This window comes from Alligator mississippiensis, chromosome 1 (assembly GCF_030867095.1).
Source record: "Alligator mississippiensis isolate rAllMis1 chromosome 1, rAllMis1, whole genome shotgun sequence".
In the NCBI taxonomy this organism is placed as follows: domain Eukaryota; kingdom Metazoa; phylum Chordata; order Crocodylia; family Alligatoridae; genus Alligator; species Alligator mississippiensis.
The window spans coordinates 3,854,161-3,870,155 of NC_081824.1; the positions used below are offsets into that span (position 1 = coordinate 3,854,161).

General features: G+C 55.6%; 1 protein-coding gene across 1 annotated transcript in view; it reads left to right on the plus strand.

Annotated features, from left to right (window-relative positions):
- The window catches only part of OTOF (otoferlin), a 154,598-nt gene extending 139,534 nt beyond the window's left edge, over window positions 1-15,064 (plus strand). Inside the window, exons 34-46 of the mRNA XM_059728060.1 lie at window positions 179-321; window positions 1,565-1,699; window positions 3,462-3,599; window positions 5,095-5,222; window positions 6,819-6,989; window positions 7,117-7,277; window positions 7,595-7,737; window positions 8,097-8,185; window positions 9,925-10,023; window positions 10,258-10,499; window positions 11,395-11,570; window positions 12,956-13,056; window positions 14,776-15,064. Coding sequence (XP_059584043.1) covers window positions 179-321; window positions 1,565-1,699; window positions 3,462-3,599; window positions 5,095-5,222; window positions 6,819-6,989; window positions 7,117-7,277; window positions 7,595-7,737; window positions 8,097-8,185; window positions 9,925-10,023; window positions 10,258-10,499; window positions 11,395-11,570; window positions 12,956-13,056; window positions 14,776-14,956 — 1,907 coding nt within the window. The 3' untranslated portion in view covers window positions 14,957-15,064. The remainder of the gene's footprint in view (window positions 1-178; window positions 322-1,564; window positions 1,700-3,461; window positions 3,600-5,094; window positions 5,223-6,818; window positions 6,990-7,116; window positions 7,278-7,594; window positions 7,738-8,096; window positions 8,186-9,924; window positions 10,024-10,257; window positions 10,500-11,394; window positions 11,571-12,955; window positions 13,057-14,775) is intronic.
- Window positions 15,065-15,995: the final 931 nt, after the last annotated feature.

The following is a 15,995-nucleotide window of genomic DNA, read 5'->3' on the forward strand; positions in this document are numbered from 1 at the left end:
ACGGGGCCACTGCTGAGAGCAGGAGGGAAATCCCTGGCTGTAGCAGTAGGCGTTGGCTGCTAGCTTTCATGCACACCATGGCTGAGTGTCCTGTGTCCATCCTCCCCCCATCCCTACTCCCATCTCCCACCTGTCCCCTTGGCTTCAGAAATCAAACTCGATGACTCTCCTATGAAAGGCTCCAAGGGCCAGCCCAAGACCAAGGAGAAGGTCAAGGCGCCCAAGGAGGACAAGAAGAAGAAGCAGCAGCAACAGCAGCAGCAGCAGCAGCAACCTGAGGTCCCCGAGAAGAAGAACAAGCAGAAAATTGATGAGATGAAGGTGAGCAGATGATGCCTTATCCTTGAAACTGGGGAGAAGGTTGGAAGGGGGGTTTGTGGTCTCCTCCACTTCCTGCTATGATCCTTTGGGCCCTGTGGGAACTTATTGCTCCCTGGGTAAAGGGGTTCAGCTAAGGCACCCCCAGCTGGAAGGCGTAGTGGGCCAGTGCGGGGTGCTCTTGCACTGAGCCACCCACCTCACAGCACCCAGCTGAAAACCAAGCTTTGGATGCCGCCCCAGGGGCGCTTACTTATGGACAACCCCCTTCCTAGCACACCCACAAGCCTGGGGTACTGCTGCCACCACCCGGACTCAGGTCTTTGTCTGGGGCCTGCACTTCCTGGGATACAAAAACCCTGTAGACCCAGGGGTTGCTTAACGCCAGCAGGATATATCTGGGCGCTTCTTATAGCCTGAAGCATAGAAAGTAGCCTCCCTTAGTCAGCCAAGTAAAGGGAGCAAGACAGCCTGCCCCGTCCCTCTCAGGCATGTACAAGGCTGGCTATAATGGCAAGCTTTATGGTAGAGAGGGTAGGCATGGGAAGGGGTACAAGTCAGAGAAGTAGCAAAAGAATAACTCTGAGCAAGCAGAAACGGCGTGGTAGCCCTTTGATTCACGACTAGAGTACGTTCAAGTAAATTCCTGGTTAAGTTTCTGGTAAGTTACTCGCTTCTGCATCCAGCGATCGTGAGAGAGCGGCAGAGGTCCAAGTGAAGGGATGGGACTGCATTAACGCTGGGCTGGAGGCATCCCTGGGGAAGGCATCAGGGAGATCTGAAGCTGGTGCCTGGCTGTCCCATTCCTATGGGGGATGAATTTGCTCACTGAGTTTGCTCTGGGCTGGGGACTTCCGAATGAGAAGAGAAGAGAGGGGACAAGATGGCTCTGTAAGGGGGTAAATGCGTGGGAGGGAGCTTGATGGGATGGGGGAGTGTGGAGAAGAGAATAAGCAGCATAAACTGGCCAGGACTCAATGGAGGATGGACACGAGAAGCATGTTTCTAGCTTTCAGAGCAGGGAGGCTCTGAATCAGCCTCCACACTGGGGTACGAGGAGCTGGGCTGGCAGATGGGAGAGGTGATGTGAGATAAATGCCCACAATCATAAAGACTCAAGGCTCAGGAAGGCACTTTCCCACTTGGGATCCTTATGACCCAGGCTCCCATCAATAAGAGGGGGACCCAAGCCACCCTTGAACCCTTTGGGATCCCTTACCCCACCTGCCATGCTCTGCCCCTCCAGATCTTCAACAAAGAGCTGGAAGCCGAGTTCGACAACTTCGAGGACTGGCTGCACACATTCAACCTCTTCCGGGGCAAGATTGGGGATGACGACGACAGCACGGCAGATGACGAGCGCATCGTGGGGAGGTTCAAGGTGTGTCCGGTGGGCCCGGAGGGGGAAGGGGGACCTGGCTACTGGGCCTCGGTGTCAAGGCAGGTGGAGGGGAGCCGGGCAGGGAGAGGGCCCAGATGCAATGGGAATCAGTTGTGGTTAGATCTGTACCTGGGTGGGAGACCTCCAAGGGCCGTACAACCAGGGCTGCCCCAAAGGGTGGGGAAGAACCACTGCCTCCTGTGCCTGCCTCGGGAATCAGTCACAGCTGCAACGCTCAAGGACTCATCTCCCTTTAAGACCTGCAATGCCAACAGTCCCTACAGGGGCTATATGCCACCCAAGGAAGCATCTGATCCCAGCCCATATCTATTCCTGCCAGCAAATTTCCCAGTTTATGGGCTACTCCTTCTATGGAACGAGCCTCACTCGAGACAGGGACACATTGAGAACCCAAAGCGAGTTACACCGGGGTCCAGCATGGACAGGCGACCACCTCCCCTGGGGTAGCTGGCCTTGGCAGGTGCTGTTACAAGCCCTTGGCTGCCCTGGGGTGAAGCTTGAGTAGAGCTGTGGATGCATGACCCCATAAACTAGCATAACTTACCCCTGGCTTCATGCCAGAGTAGAGTGACTTCTGCCAGTGCGCCCATGTCACACTCCTCCCACTACAGAGGGCCAAGTGTGGTGTGTCTGTGCCCTCCGAACCACCACCCTGTTGACCTCATCAGAGCTTTTTGCTTGCCTGAAGCTCTCTCCAGCAATGAAGGTGTAGCACAGTCATCCTTTCCAATATAGTGTAATGCCAGTCCTGGATCCCAGCTGGTCACATCCCACTGCGATGCTCCCAATTATTGCAATAAGCTTCTCCTAGAAGATGCAAGCTGCCCATCACCCCATGTGTCTCTACTGCCGCTGACAGTACAGGGACATAGAAAGCAGCTTGCCGTGTAGTGGCCCCAGTGGTCTGTCCCTCCCAAAGGACACCTGCAAAGCTGTGAACCTTCAATACCTGTCTTAGTTAGAAACCAAGGAGTCGGGCTTGCTTGCCAGCTGTTTTAAACACCTTGCTGCTTCACTCCCCTTCACCCCTGGAAACCAGTCTTCAGAGTCCTTGCAAAACCATGGATGCCCTTTTGATGCTGTCCTCTGAACTGCTTGAAGTTGCAATCCTCGAGCATGGGTGGATGCAAAATTTTGAAAAAAGGGTGCAGATGGTGAAGTGCATCATCCCATCTAAAACAACACCCATTTGACCCCGCCTAAAAAGAAACTAGAAGCTTTACTAACACGTTAGGGGGGCTGGAGCTATATTAGTCCATTCAAGATGGATGAGAAAACAAATAGGACTTCATTGAATGAGTAAAAAGCAACCTGTGAAATAGGAGCTTTGTGACCAGGAGCAGCTGACAGGCAGCAGCATGGCGGAAGAAAGGTTAGCTTGATTGGTGGATCATCAAGACTATTAAAAGGAGAGAAGGGTGTTAACACCCCAAGAATGAAGAGTTTAGCAGGAATTAGGGAGATGATAAGGAGACATGAAGTCCAGGGATGCCTTCACTGCTGCCTGACTAGAAACGCTGCTGTCACTGCCTGGCAGGTGGTTGGGGTGCAGCAGGAATCAAAGGGGGTGGAAGTGCATGAATGCACCCCCCTGGATCCTCCTGTGTACTCGAGGCAGAGCTGGGAACGCAGGGCTGGACTTGCTCTGGGTTCTCCCCGGGGGCTGTGGAGATCAGGATGTGCCTCCCGCCCCCTGCCCCCAGACCTCACATGTCTCACGGGGACGTCTTCCTGACCCCAGGGCTCCATGTGCGTCTACAAAGTGCCGCTCCCGGACGACATCACCAAGGAGGCAGGCTACGACCCCAACTTCGGCATGTTCCAGGGCATCCCCAGCAACGACCCCATCAACGTGCTGGTCCGTGTGTACGTCATACGGGTGAGTGCCGTGCAACGGGCAGCTTGGTCTTTGCACCTTTCTCCCTATTGCCCAGCCATGGAGGACGGGAGCAGGGTGGTGATACCTAAGCCATAAGGAGACGCGGTCTCAGCTGTGGATGTCCTGAGGCTGGCCATGGGACTTCCAAGGGGGCATGTGTACAGCCAGAAAAACACCATATGGTTGAAGTCTCATTGCTGAGCTACAGAACGAGCCCCTCCGTCCTCACGCATGTCTAATCATTTGTGCAAAGTGGAGCAGATCCCGGAACAGAGACCACCTCCCTTCCATATCTCCAGGGCACTCACTTGGGAAGAGGGGAAGCCTGGGGTCTAGAGTCCCCTATTAGAGGCAAATTTGAACCCGGTCCTCCTATTTCTCAGGGGAGTGTCCTAAGCCTCAGTCTTGTGTGGGGTCCCCAAGGAGCCGGGCGGTGTTAACCAGTCATTCCCTACCTGGAGCAGGGGGCTCTTTCCTAACCATAGCATTTGCTGAAACTGGGGTGAACTTGGAGGACTGTTGCATCTGTGCTGGTTCAGCATATCAGGAAGAAGCCTGGGGCCTTGGTGTACTTAGGAAAGCTGCGAGACAGGCATCCAGGCACAGCATCGCCTTCCCCAAGGAAGGACACTCGGTGCCTGAAAGCTTGTCTCATCCCCGCCAGCTGCACAGTCTGTCTAGAGAAGGAGATGACCAGAATCCCTCATTTTCTTGCCCTGGAACTGGCCCATTCCCACAAAACTTTCAAATTCAGCTGAAATTGGCATTTTCCAATGAAAAAAAGTTTTGCGTGGAAGTTCCCCGCAGCAGAGAGGAGCGCCCTGCCCAGCCCCAGCTGCTGAAGGGGGAAGCCCCGGGCAGGGGAGAGTAGGCTGGGAGCAGCAAAGGCCCTGGGGTTTGGCTGGGGAGCTCCAAGTCTCCAGCAGAAGATGTTCCCCCTTCCCAGCTCATCCAGGGCACAGGGGGAGATGGGATCCATCTCGTGCGCCTGACTCTGGAGGGGAGTGTGGATAAGTTTCCCATGCTGTCGTCTCCTGAAATGCAAGGAATTGCACTGGTGGGAGCGTGCTCTGCTCTTTCTGGGGCAGCTCCTGCCTGGTCCCTGCCCCACTTGTCCCTGGGGGAAGTGAGGTCAGGCAGCCCTGGGGGTTTGCTCTGCACACACCTGCATGTACACACCTGCATGCACATACTTGTGCATTCCCAAGCACTGCTTCTCAGGGCAGGGCTTCCTTTCTGCCCCGGTCCCTCCTGCCCAGGGGGGTGGAGCAGGGCTGGGTCTCCATATGATACCAAGACCCGTGCTATAGCCATTGGAAGGGGCAAGCTCCCTGCTTTTACCTTGATCTGCCATCGCCACTGCTCTCTGAGCTCCTCCTGGAGCTCCTGCCTGCCTGGCAAGCGCATGCTGCCGTGCCCCCTCTGCATGGGCTCAGTCCCAAGATGCACAGGGAAGACTGAAGGGATATGGAGGGGTCTTACATCTCCCTTGCAGGCTACAGACCTGCACCCTGCCGACATCAACGGGAAAGCTGACCCCTACATCGCCATCAAGCTGGGCAAGACAGACATCAAGGACAAGGAGAACTACATCTCCAAGCAGCTCAACCCCATCTTTGGAAAGTAAGGTGCTCCAGCGGCTGGCCCCCATCACCTGCTGCTGGAAAGCAGAGGCATACCTCATGACATGCCCTTCCAGGTGTTTTTAAGCCTCCCTCCAATGCACTGGGTGTTGGCTGCAGCCCAGGCTGGGGATGGGGACTGGGATGAGCCAATGGTCCTGCTGGGACCAAATCCAGAGGGTCCTGGCTAGAGGCTCATGCCCCCATGCTCAGGGTCAGGCTGATGCTGCATTTGGGGTCAGGAAGGAATATTCCTCCATGGTCAGACTGGTACAGACTGGGTTGAAGGGTGCCTTCCTTTATAGTAGGGCACAAACTCTGCCTGGGATCTCTTGAATATATATTAACACCCTTTTATAGAAGCAGGACCTTGGCTGCTGTTGCTCCCCCACTTCTCCTGTGGCAGGTTCAGGTGTGATGTCCTGTGTCGGGTTCGACAGCAGGTGTACAAAGAGGCTGGACTGGGTTTGTCTGGGCTGGTTTGGACAGGGGTGATGTGACCTCTGCCAGCCCCACAGCTCTGGGATTTCTGCTTCTTTTACTGTTTGGGAACAATTTTGTGGCATGAGGAGTTTGAGGACATCATGGTTGGGACTCTTTGGATAAATGGTTGCCTATTAATTCAGGGCTTCATGAGTCAAGAGGCCCTTTCCAGAATGGAGTGGGTTTGCTTCTATGTACACTCAAGAGATCCCAAGCAGAGTCCATGCCCCCACTACAAAGGAAGGCAAACCCCCAGTCTGTACCAGTCTGACCAGGGGGGGAAATTCCTTCCTGACCCCAAACGCAATGATCGGTCTGACTATGAGCAGAGAAGCAAAACCCTCTCCAGGGGCCTCCAGGTCCCAGCAGGAGCATTGGCACAGCCCAGTCCCCATCCCCAGCCTGGGCTGCAGCCAGCTCCCGGCGCCTGGGAGGAAGGCTTCAAAAGCCCCTGACACAAGTAGAAGAAAGGGGAGGGGGTAACCAGCAGAGCCCAGATCCCCACAGCAGAGCACAGGCATCGCTGCACCGAGATCGCCCCCCACCGGTGTCTGTCCCCCCTCTCCTTGACACCCCCAGGGATGGAGAGCCCATCGCCGATGGAGAGCACTCCTGGTGTCTCAGGGCTTGCTCCTTGCCCCTGGGGTCTGGGTTTGAAGCTGTGATTTTTGGCTCAAGGGCTTGGGGGTCCCTCTCAACCTTATCATGAGGAGAGCTGTCTTCTCTGTTTCGGGGGCACCGGGGCACTGGCAGGGAGCAGAGCTGTCTTGGGCGCACCAGACCTGGATGACAGCATTTGCTCCCTAAGGGGACGTGGGACCCTCCCAGTGCTCCCCATTATCTGCTCCACCCCTGGGCCCATCTCCTGGAGCCGCTTGCTGTAACACACATGGGTGGATCAAAGCAGAGCCCGCCAAGATGCTGCAGGTGCATCAGAGAGCATCACCCCACCTATGCCGGCCACAGGATGCTCCATGGCCATGGCAATAAGGCAACAAGGCCTGGCAGACCAGCAGCCTGACCAGTTTGGTGTCTGGAGCCCACCCTGGCACTGCCACCCATCATGGACCATGGGTTGGAGCCCGAGCTGACCTCCCCTTGCCCCTGTGCCCAGGTCGTTCGACATCGAGGCCACCTTCCCCATGGAGTCCATGCTGACAGTAGCAGTGTACGACTGGGACCTAGTGGGCACCGACGACCTTATCGGGGAGACCAAGATCGACCTGGAGAACCGCTACTACAGCAAGCACCGGGCTACCTGCGGCATCTCCCAGACCTATGCCATGTACGGACCCCCCACCCCGCTGAGAACGATGCCTGGCCCTGTGCTGGCAGCCCACCCTGGGGGGAATGGGGAAGGGGTCACTGTAGGGCTGGACCCCCGCCAGCTGACCCCTGCCCTTTGCTTGCAGCCATGGCTACAACATCTGGCGAGACCCCATGAAGCCCACACAGATCCTGTCCAAGCTGTGCAAGGAGGGCAAGGTGGATGGGCCCCACTTCGGGCCCAGCGGACGGGTGAAGGTGGCCAACCGCGTCTTCACTGGCCCCACCGAGATCGAGGATGAAAATGGTGAGTGATGGGTGGCAGAGTAAGGCAGGGCAGGATGCGCGGCGCCACGCCCCACCATGCCTCCCTAGCTCCCTGCCATGCCGCAGACCTCTGTTGTATTACAGTGGCGCTGGGTCCAGGCTTGGGGCCGCGTGGGTATGAGAAGGGTGGAGAGGAAAGGGGTTTTCCACTCCTCAGAGCTGGGAGATTGCAGAGTCCGAGGGGGTGCGGAGATGGCACTCGCTGCGTCTCTGTGTCCCTATGCCGGGAGCCTGGGGCAAAAACCCCTGTGGGGCTTGCATGCATGCCAACCCATCCCCTCCTCTCTGCCCCTGCAGGCCAGAAGAAGAAGACGGATGAGCACCTGGGGCTGATGGTCCTGCACCACTGGGAGGACATCCCGCGCGTGGGCTGCCGCTTGGTGCCTGAGCATGTGGAGACGCGGCCACTGCTCAACCCCGACAAGCCTGGCATCGAGCAGGTGATGCTCCCCCATCCCACGCTTGCAGCTCTGCGCCCCCCATTCACTGCGCTGTGCCCCATGCACACATGCTTTTAGCTCCTAATCCCCTTCCATTTGCCCCCTGCTCCATGCCCACACACCTGCAGGGCCCCTTCTCATCCTCCCCATGCCCTGTTTCCCCTTAGCTACTCCATGGGTGGAAGATGCTCTTTGCCCCTGGGAGGTGAGGTGGAGCCAAGGCCCCATCCCCTGGTCCAGGCTCCTTGAAGCTGTTTCATTTGGTGTCAGGCGTGGGATCCAAAGAAGTGTCTGCGGGGAGTACTGGGCAGGGAGCCTAGTGGTGGGAGCGAGCTGACCGGGTCTTGCTGCCATTGCAGGGCCGGCTGGAGATGTGGGTGGACATGTTCCCGATGGACATGCCGGCGCCAGGCACGGCCGTCGACATCTCACCCAGGAAGCCAAAGAAGTAAGAGCCCATCGGTCACAACCTGCAAGGGTTAGCCTTGTCATGGGCTGCACCCACTTCCACCCCCATCCTACCCCCCATCCTGCCTCTGCCCCAAAAGCTCAGTTGGGCTCCTAGCAAGTTATCCCATTTGTGTTCAGCCCTATCATGCGCCCCGGGGCAGGGACTGGCCTCCCTTCCTCTCCCCTGCCCTCGGTGACGTACCAGCAGCAGGTACATCCTACCTATAGGTGCCTGGCATGAATGGTGGCCTGGCAGGCTCGTTGTGCCTGTGACCTGGTGTCATCATTGCTGTCCTCGTGCCGGGTGTTGCTGATGTGTTGTCAGTGCTGAAGCCTCAGGAACTGCGTTCAGCCCAGTGGTAGAGAGAACAATAAGCTGGGATCGTCTGGGGTGCAGCGAGGAGGGCAGCAGGGAAACCCCACTCGGCAGTGTCCCAGGAGCCAGGGCTGAACCTTTCCAGCCGTGAGGGTGTAGTAACCTTACCCTGGGGTACCTTTCATGCGGCCACTCTTCCCTACCCAGTATAATCTAGGTACCCATTTGAGCTATCAGCACGCTGTGTATTGAGTGGCAAGGTCACCCAGTGCAGTTGGTGGTCATGGTTTATGGTTGTGGTCATAGTCATAGAGAAATAGGGCTGAAAGGGATCTCCAGAGCTCACATCTAGTCCAACCTCCTGCCTGAGGCAGGGTCAGTCCTGTCCAGCCCAGCCCAGACAAACCACAATCTAGACTACCGGCAAAACTGACACAACACAGACCTAACACCCGAGCCTGCCACAGGGAAAGCAGAGGGACCACAGCTGCCAACGTCCTGCTTCTGTAAAAAGTAGTCAATACATGCTCCAGACGTCCCAGACAGAGGCCGTGCCCCAGCTACTGAGGAAGGCAGCACTCCCCCAGTCCATACCAGTCTGACCATGGGGTAAAATTACTTCCTGACCTCAAATGCGGCATTGGTCTGACCCTGAGCAAAGGAGCAAGACCCTCTAGCCAGGACCCTCCGGGTTTGGTCCCAGCAGGAGCATTGGCACAGCCTGATTGCCATCCCCAACCTGGGCTGCAGCCAGCACCCAGCACCTCTGGGAAGACTTAGTAATACCCTGACACTTATAGCAGAAAAGGAGAGAGGGGGCAAATAGCACAGCCCAGATGCTTTGGAAATCCCCATAGTAGAGCACAGGCATTGCTACACCCACACCATCCCTGGCAGTGGCTGTGCAACCTCTCCTTGAACACCTTCTGCGATGGAGAGTCCGCCCCTTCCTTAAGCATCTATTCCACGGCCTCCCTGCTCTAACAGTAAAGTGGTTTTTCCATCTATTTAATCTAAACTGACTTTGCTGCAACTTTCAGCCATTGGTCCACCTCCTCCTCTCTGCAGCGAGAGAGAAAAGGTGCTTTCCCTCTTATTTATGGCAGCCCGTCAGGTATTTGCAGACTGCTGCCCTGTCCCCTCTTATGTGCCTATCTGCAGGCTGAATGTGCCCAGCTCCTTCAGCCTCTCCTTGTTGGACTTGCTTTCCAAGCCCGTGATCATCTTTGTTGCCCACCTCTGGACTGTCTCCATGCGAAAGAGCTGTCATGTGTCCACTTCTCACAACGGGTCAAACTTTGGGGTAGATTGCTCCGTATCAATCACCATGTGTAACTGCTGCAGAATCTGTCTCCCTGTTTCCTTCCCTCTCCCTGCCCTAAGCCTTCCCTCACCTCCTCGTCTCCCTTCCTCCCCACCAGATACGAGCTGAGAGTCATTGTGTGGAACACGGACGAGGTCGTCCTGGAAGACGATGATTATTTCACCGGGGAGAAAAGCAGTGACATCTTTGTGCGAGGGTGCGTCGGCTTGTGGGACCAGCCAAGGGCATGGGAGCTCCCTGGCAAGGGACATGGCCACACTTGGGCTTGAAGGAGGTGACGTGGTTTGAAGGCCACAATCCCAGTGTGGGGAATGGGATGAACACCAAGAAGTCTGGGCTTTTTGTGTTGCCTCGTTGTGTGGTCTCCTACCCGTGTCCACGTAGTGCCCTTTGCTCCCAGTAATGGGCTCCTTCTCTGTGGTTCCTCCAGGTGGCTGAAAGGCCAGCAGGAAGATAAGCAGGACACAGACGTCCACTACCACTCACTGACGGGTGAGGGCAACTTCAACTGGCGCTACATCTTCCCCTTTGACTACCTGATGGCTGAGGAGAAGATTGTCATCTCCAAGAAGGAGTCCATGTTCTCCTGGGACGAGACTGAGTACAAGATCCCTGCACGTCTCACCCTGCAGGTCTGGGATGCCGACCACTTCTCTGCTGACGACTTCCTTGGTGCGTGTGGGATGTGGGGCTGGCCCAGCCTGGGTTAGGGTTCGGGTGGCTCACAGAAAGTTTGATGAGGGGGGTTAGCGCCACCATGCCCTGGGGGTCTGCTCCGAGCTGTTGTCACCAGGGACATGAGACTGGAGGAAATGGGATGAGTCCTGAAATAAGGCTGGGGCAAGTCATAGTCTTAGAGCCCTGTTGCACATTCAAATGAAAGCCGGATAGAAACTAGTGCTCGAGCTGCTACATGTGTTCAAGCAGTGACTTTTTGTAGCTGGACAGCCATTTTCATGGTGTGACAATTCCTCTGCACATGCGGCCGGTCTAAATTTATTGTACGACTCACCAGTTAATTGTACGATAATGAGTTGGCACTTCAGGCTAGTCATACTTGGCATATATGGCCAGTCTAAATGTATTATGTAATTTGCCAGTAAATTGTGTATTATGTGTAATGTGTAGCAGGGTTTATAGACTCATAGAGAAGTGGGGAGATCCAGAGGTCACATCTAGTCCAACCCCCTGCCTGAAGCAGGATTATCCCTGTCCAAACCATCCTAGACAAACCTGCTGTGTAACCTCTTAGCAAAACTAAGATGACACAGTCAACCCTGACCTAAAACCAGAGGAGAGGAGGGGCCCAAAGGTAGGACTTTCCAGGGGAAGAGGGGAACAAGAGGGCACCAGAGAAGTAACTCATCTGTTACGCAAAACTATGATCTATGAATACAAAATAAGGGGCAGAGCAAGGGATGGAAAGGTGCTGGGGAAGGTGCAAGGTGCCAGACAGGATGGTACTACACAGCTGGGGTGCTGCCCCACCCCAGCACCAGCTGTGCAGTGCCTGCCTGGGCATCACTGGGGTGCAGGGGCTGGGAGTCACCACCCCCTCCCTCACCAGGCGCCATCGAGCTGGACCTCAACCGGTTCCCGCGGGGTGCTAAGACGGCCAAGCAGTGTACCCTGGAGATGGTGACAGAGACCGACCTGCCCATGTTCTCCATCTTCAAGCAGAAGCGGGTAAAGGGCTGGTGGCCATTCATCGCCCGGAACGAGGATGATGAGATGGAGGTCACGGTGAGGACCTCACAGTGTGGGGACGCTGGTTGACTGTGGGAGCTGTGCCGTGCCCACTGGCAGGGGTGAAGCCAGGGGCTGCAGTGATGCAGTTCCACCCCCTTTGATTCCTGCTCCAGCCAAAGTTTAAACCAACTTCCCAGAAGAGGGAACAAAATTTCTATTCAGACAGTGCTGAGGGAGTCACATGACTTCATGACTTATTGTTGTCTCCCTGATTCCTGCTAATCTCTTTTCATTCCATAGATAGTAATGCCCGTTTCTTCCTCTTAATGGTCTTGATCTTCCACTGATCAAGCTACCCTTTCTTCTGCAATTCTGCTGTCTGTTAGCCATGCCTGGTAATAACTCTTACCTGATTCACAGCCCTGCAGGTTGTTTCTGGCTTTAGCTAAAAACCTTAACCTTTATTGTGTGATTTGCCAGTTAATTACACATTATAAGTAAAGTGTGGGCATTTTAACTCAGGCATACCGATGACTGATAGTGAAGTACTGGAGGCACTGTCAAGTCTCTCAAAGAGGCTAAATTTTGTTTTCCTGATCTGAATCAGAGAGGGACATTTCATTATAACGACTACAGGAATAACGACAAAAGATCTTTTGACTATCTTTTGCCTAATTTGTTGTGTTTTTCCAGTTAATATATAATCTAGCTGCAAATTAGTGACCCTCCAATAAAGTTATATTAGTTTTTGGTCTTAACCTAAATAATATAGTACTAGGCACTGACCAGATTAGCAACACTTCTAATTTCTCTTTAACAGGAGAAAAATATGTGTTGATGCACATAGATATTTGCACCCCTCTTTTCAAAATCCTAGGTCTGCCTATGCCCATGACCCCTGGGTAGGGGCATGTAGAGAGCCCAGGGATGGGGCAGCAATGGGGCTGCAGGTTGGGAGTGAGGGGCACCAGCAGCACCAGGGGCAGGAGCCCAGGGCTGCGATAGGGGAACATGGGTCTCACACCAGAAGCCTAACTCCTGCTGGGGGCCCTCCTGTTCCCCTGGTGCCATTGCACCACCCTGCTTCAGAGGCTGCTGGTCCCCACGGAGCCATGTGGAGATGAGCAGGGAATCCCAGGAGACCTCAGACCTGCACAGAGTTGGTGCCAGCTCGTGTATTATCCATGCTGCTTTGCCAGGCACCGTTCCCCTGCTGCTCCAGCCCATTGGCCCATTTCCTGGTGCTGAGGATACTGGGAGCGTGTGGGGAGCTGATTAGATGCACTGAAGGGCACAGCATATATGGGGAACCCAGCACCGCTGAGGCCCTGTGCTGAGGGCTTCGCCAGGCTCTGGACCAGGGTGCCCCTGCCCCTTGCTCCCTTAGAGCTCTCAGCCTGGGGTGGCAAGATCTCATCCCCCCTCTGTGCTCCCTGCAGGGGAAGGTGGAGGCTGAGTTGCACCTGCTGACAGCTGAGGAGGCAGAGAAATCCCCCGCGGGGCTGGCACGCAATGAGCCCGACCCACTGGAAAAGCCCAAGTGAGTGCCATGGGGCGAGGGTTAAGGGAAGGGAAGCTCAGACTCTGGTCGGGGTGTGGCCTGCATGCCAGGGGTGAAATCTGGGTAGTAGGCTGGAGGGCATTGAGGTTGGGTCTTTGGTGGGGGTAGCCCTGGGATTTGCTTCCATTGAAAGGTCTCTGTCTCGTCTATCATTCCTTCTTCCCCCTTGCTCTCTCTCTCTCTCTCTGTCTCTCTGCCTTTCTCTCCCTCCCTTCGGCTGCTCTGCCCTCCTATCCTCATCCCCGTCCTCAGCCGACCGGACACCAGCTTCATCTGGTTCCTGAACCCCCTCAAGTCCATCCGCTACTTCCTCTGGCACACGTACCGCTGGCTCCTCCTCAAAATCCTCCTCCTTGCTCTGCTGCTCCTGATGGTTGGCCTCTTCTTCTACTCCATGCCGGGCTACCTGGTCAAGAAGATTCTCGGGGCCTGAGGGCACCTCTCCTTTCACTCGTGGTACTTCTGCCTCCTCCTCTTCTTCCTCCTGGACTTGCTGTTGACACACGTGGGTCCCAGCTGTGGTCCTGGATGGGTTGGGTCAAGACCCAGGGCTTCAAGTTGGGGTCTTGAGGTCCCTTTTGCCTATGGGCACCAAAACTTGAGGTTCATTCTCTGCAGGGTGATAAAGAGCACGGGTGTTCAAGGAGGTCAGAGCCAGCACATGCCAGGAAGAGCTGTGGCCAGCTAGGAGGTGGAAGGGGTTGGGGAGCCTCTGGACAAAGGAGGGGTGGGCAGCTTGGCTCAGACATGCTGGGTCTGTGTAAAGCCACCGAGCCTCAGAGCAAAGAAGAAGGGATGGAGAAATGAGGGCAATAGAGTAGGTCATGGCCTTGCCCTGTACAGCGCAGGAGGACGTGGGTCCTGATTAGCTGGATGAGACTGAAGTCATGTCCTTAGGAGGGAACGTCTTCCCTGCTGGGGGGTCAGAGGTGGAGTGAGGATGTTAATGCTAGTCAGCAAGGCACTTTCTGGCCATTGCTGCTGCTGCTCCCAATGGCACTATTATGCATTCACTCGCAGCAGTTGCAAATCATCGGGATGTGGTGACCTACTGAAGTTAGTACAGGTCAAGGAGATAACCCTCACCTGAAAGGGAACAACTTTTCAGTGCTATAGGGTGATGTTGGGTGTCACACTCAGCCCGTGCTACCCCTGCGCAGTGTGAAGCTGTGTTAAATTTAGGGAGTGCTGGGAGCAGTCACATTTGAAGGGTTAATACCATTTCTTGCCTGGACTGCCCTGACTTGCTACTGGAGGACTGGTGAGCAAGGACGTGGCTAGAAGCCAGGACACCTGGGTTCTGTCCCTGCTCTGGAGAGGAGCATTGCATCGTGGGATGCTGGAAGATTGTAAATTGCTTGTTTTATCTCCATGGAGCAGAGTGAGGTTATCCTAACATGAGCTGGGTAGCACAGCCTCAAGTTAACCCTCGCCTTAAGTGGCATCACTTTCAAATGCTCGTTAGCACAAGCTAATGAGTGTCAATGTGTGGATGCTCATGTTTTCAGTGCCCTGAGTGTGATGTAAGTGTCACGTGTAACTTCACCCTAGGAGGGCACCTAACACAGGCTAAAATAAGCATGCGTCTGCTTGAGTTCTACCTGCCTTTAATAAGTGTTAAGTTGATGTGTGACACCGTCCTAACACCACTTACCTTGGCTTTGTTTGTCCCTTCCTGCTGCCGCTGCCTCCGGACAGCCGCCCCGACACCTCCTTCATCTGGTTCCTCAACCCGCTCAAGTCCATCAAGTACCTCATCTGCACCCGCTACAAGTGGCTTATCATCAAGATCGTGCTGGCTCTGCTGCTCATCATCATGGTGGGACTCTTCCTCTACAGCATGCCTGGCTACATGGTCAAGAAGCTTCTGGGGGCATGAGGTCGCCAGGGACTGGGCCGTGGGACCATCCTGTGTCCCGCTGCTGCCGCTGCTTCTCCTGGTTTGCATTTCTTCTGTTGTGTATTTGTTTTCCAAGGACGGAGGAAAAGGGGGGGAACAGGGGAGGGGGGAGGGAGGGAGGGGTGGGTGCAGAAATGGACCTCCTAAGCTTCCTCTTCCCTTGGGTCAGCGGAGGCGACCTTCCGGGCACCGAGTCTTTGTAGTGTCTCCGCCAGGATGGGAGCCCAGCAGCTTTCTCTCCAGCAGTGGGTGCCCGGATTGCCAGCCTGGCAGCAACGATCGGACACTGGCTCTGTGTGGTGTTTTGTGTTTGGTACATACAGGGCCCGTATGCCCCGGCATGAGACTCCCTCCTGGCCAAGAGCCCTGGGACACGCCCCAGACATTCAAATCGAAGGAGCTGCTGGAATCTCTGGAAGGATGACCCCATCTCTGAGATAGAGAGGGGGGCAAGGGTTTTCTCCTGGAACCAGGCCCCGGGCTTTCATCCCAGCGCCATGGGCAGCGTAGCAGGATTGCATTTGGCCAGAGCCTTTCCTTGAGCCCCTGGAGCTGCCAGCGCTAGCTCCTCACCCCTGAGCACGCCTGGGGTTTGCTCTCTCCTCCCCCTGCTCTCCGGGCTGGCACGGGTCCATCCCCTGCTGCCAGCCCAGTGCCGCCCCTCTGCCCTCCGATCCAGGGCACGACTCACTCCTTCGTCTGGGGCCCTTCTTCTGGTTTGCTTGTATGATGTTGCCGTTGTAACTGTCACTTAAAGAAACCCTCCTAGGCAGCCCCCAGCCCACTTCCCAGCATCCAGCTGCTGTCCCATGCTGGGGGAACGGGAAGGATCTTTTAGAAAGTTTCTGCCACTCAATGGAGCAGCCCCTCAATGCCACGGTGATGGGCAAAGAGACAGAGAGAGGATCCCCTCCCTGGCCTGGGTGCACAGTCTCTCCACACCTACCTCCTCCGCAGCATCAATGGGTTTACGGCTAAAGAAATCTCCCAGCACAGCAATGCCCACTGGTTCCTGCCT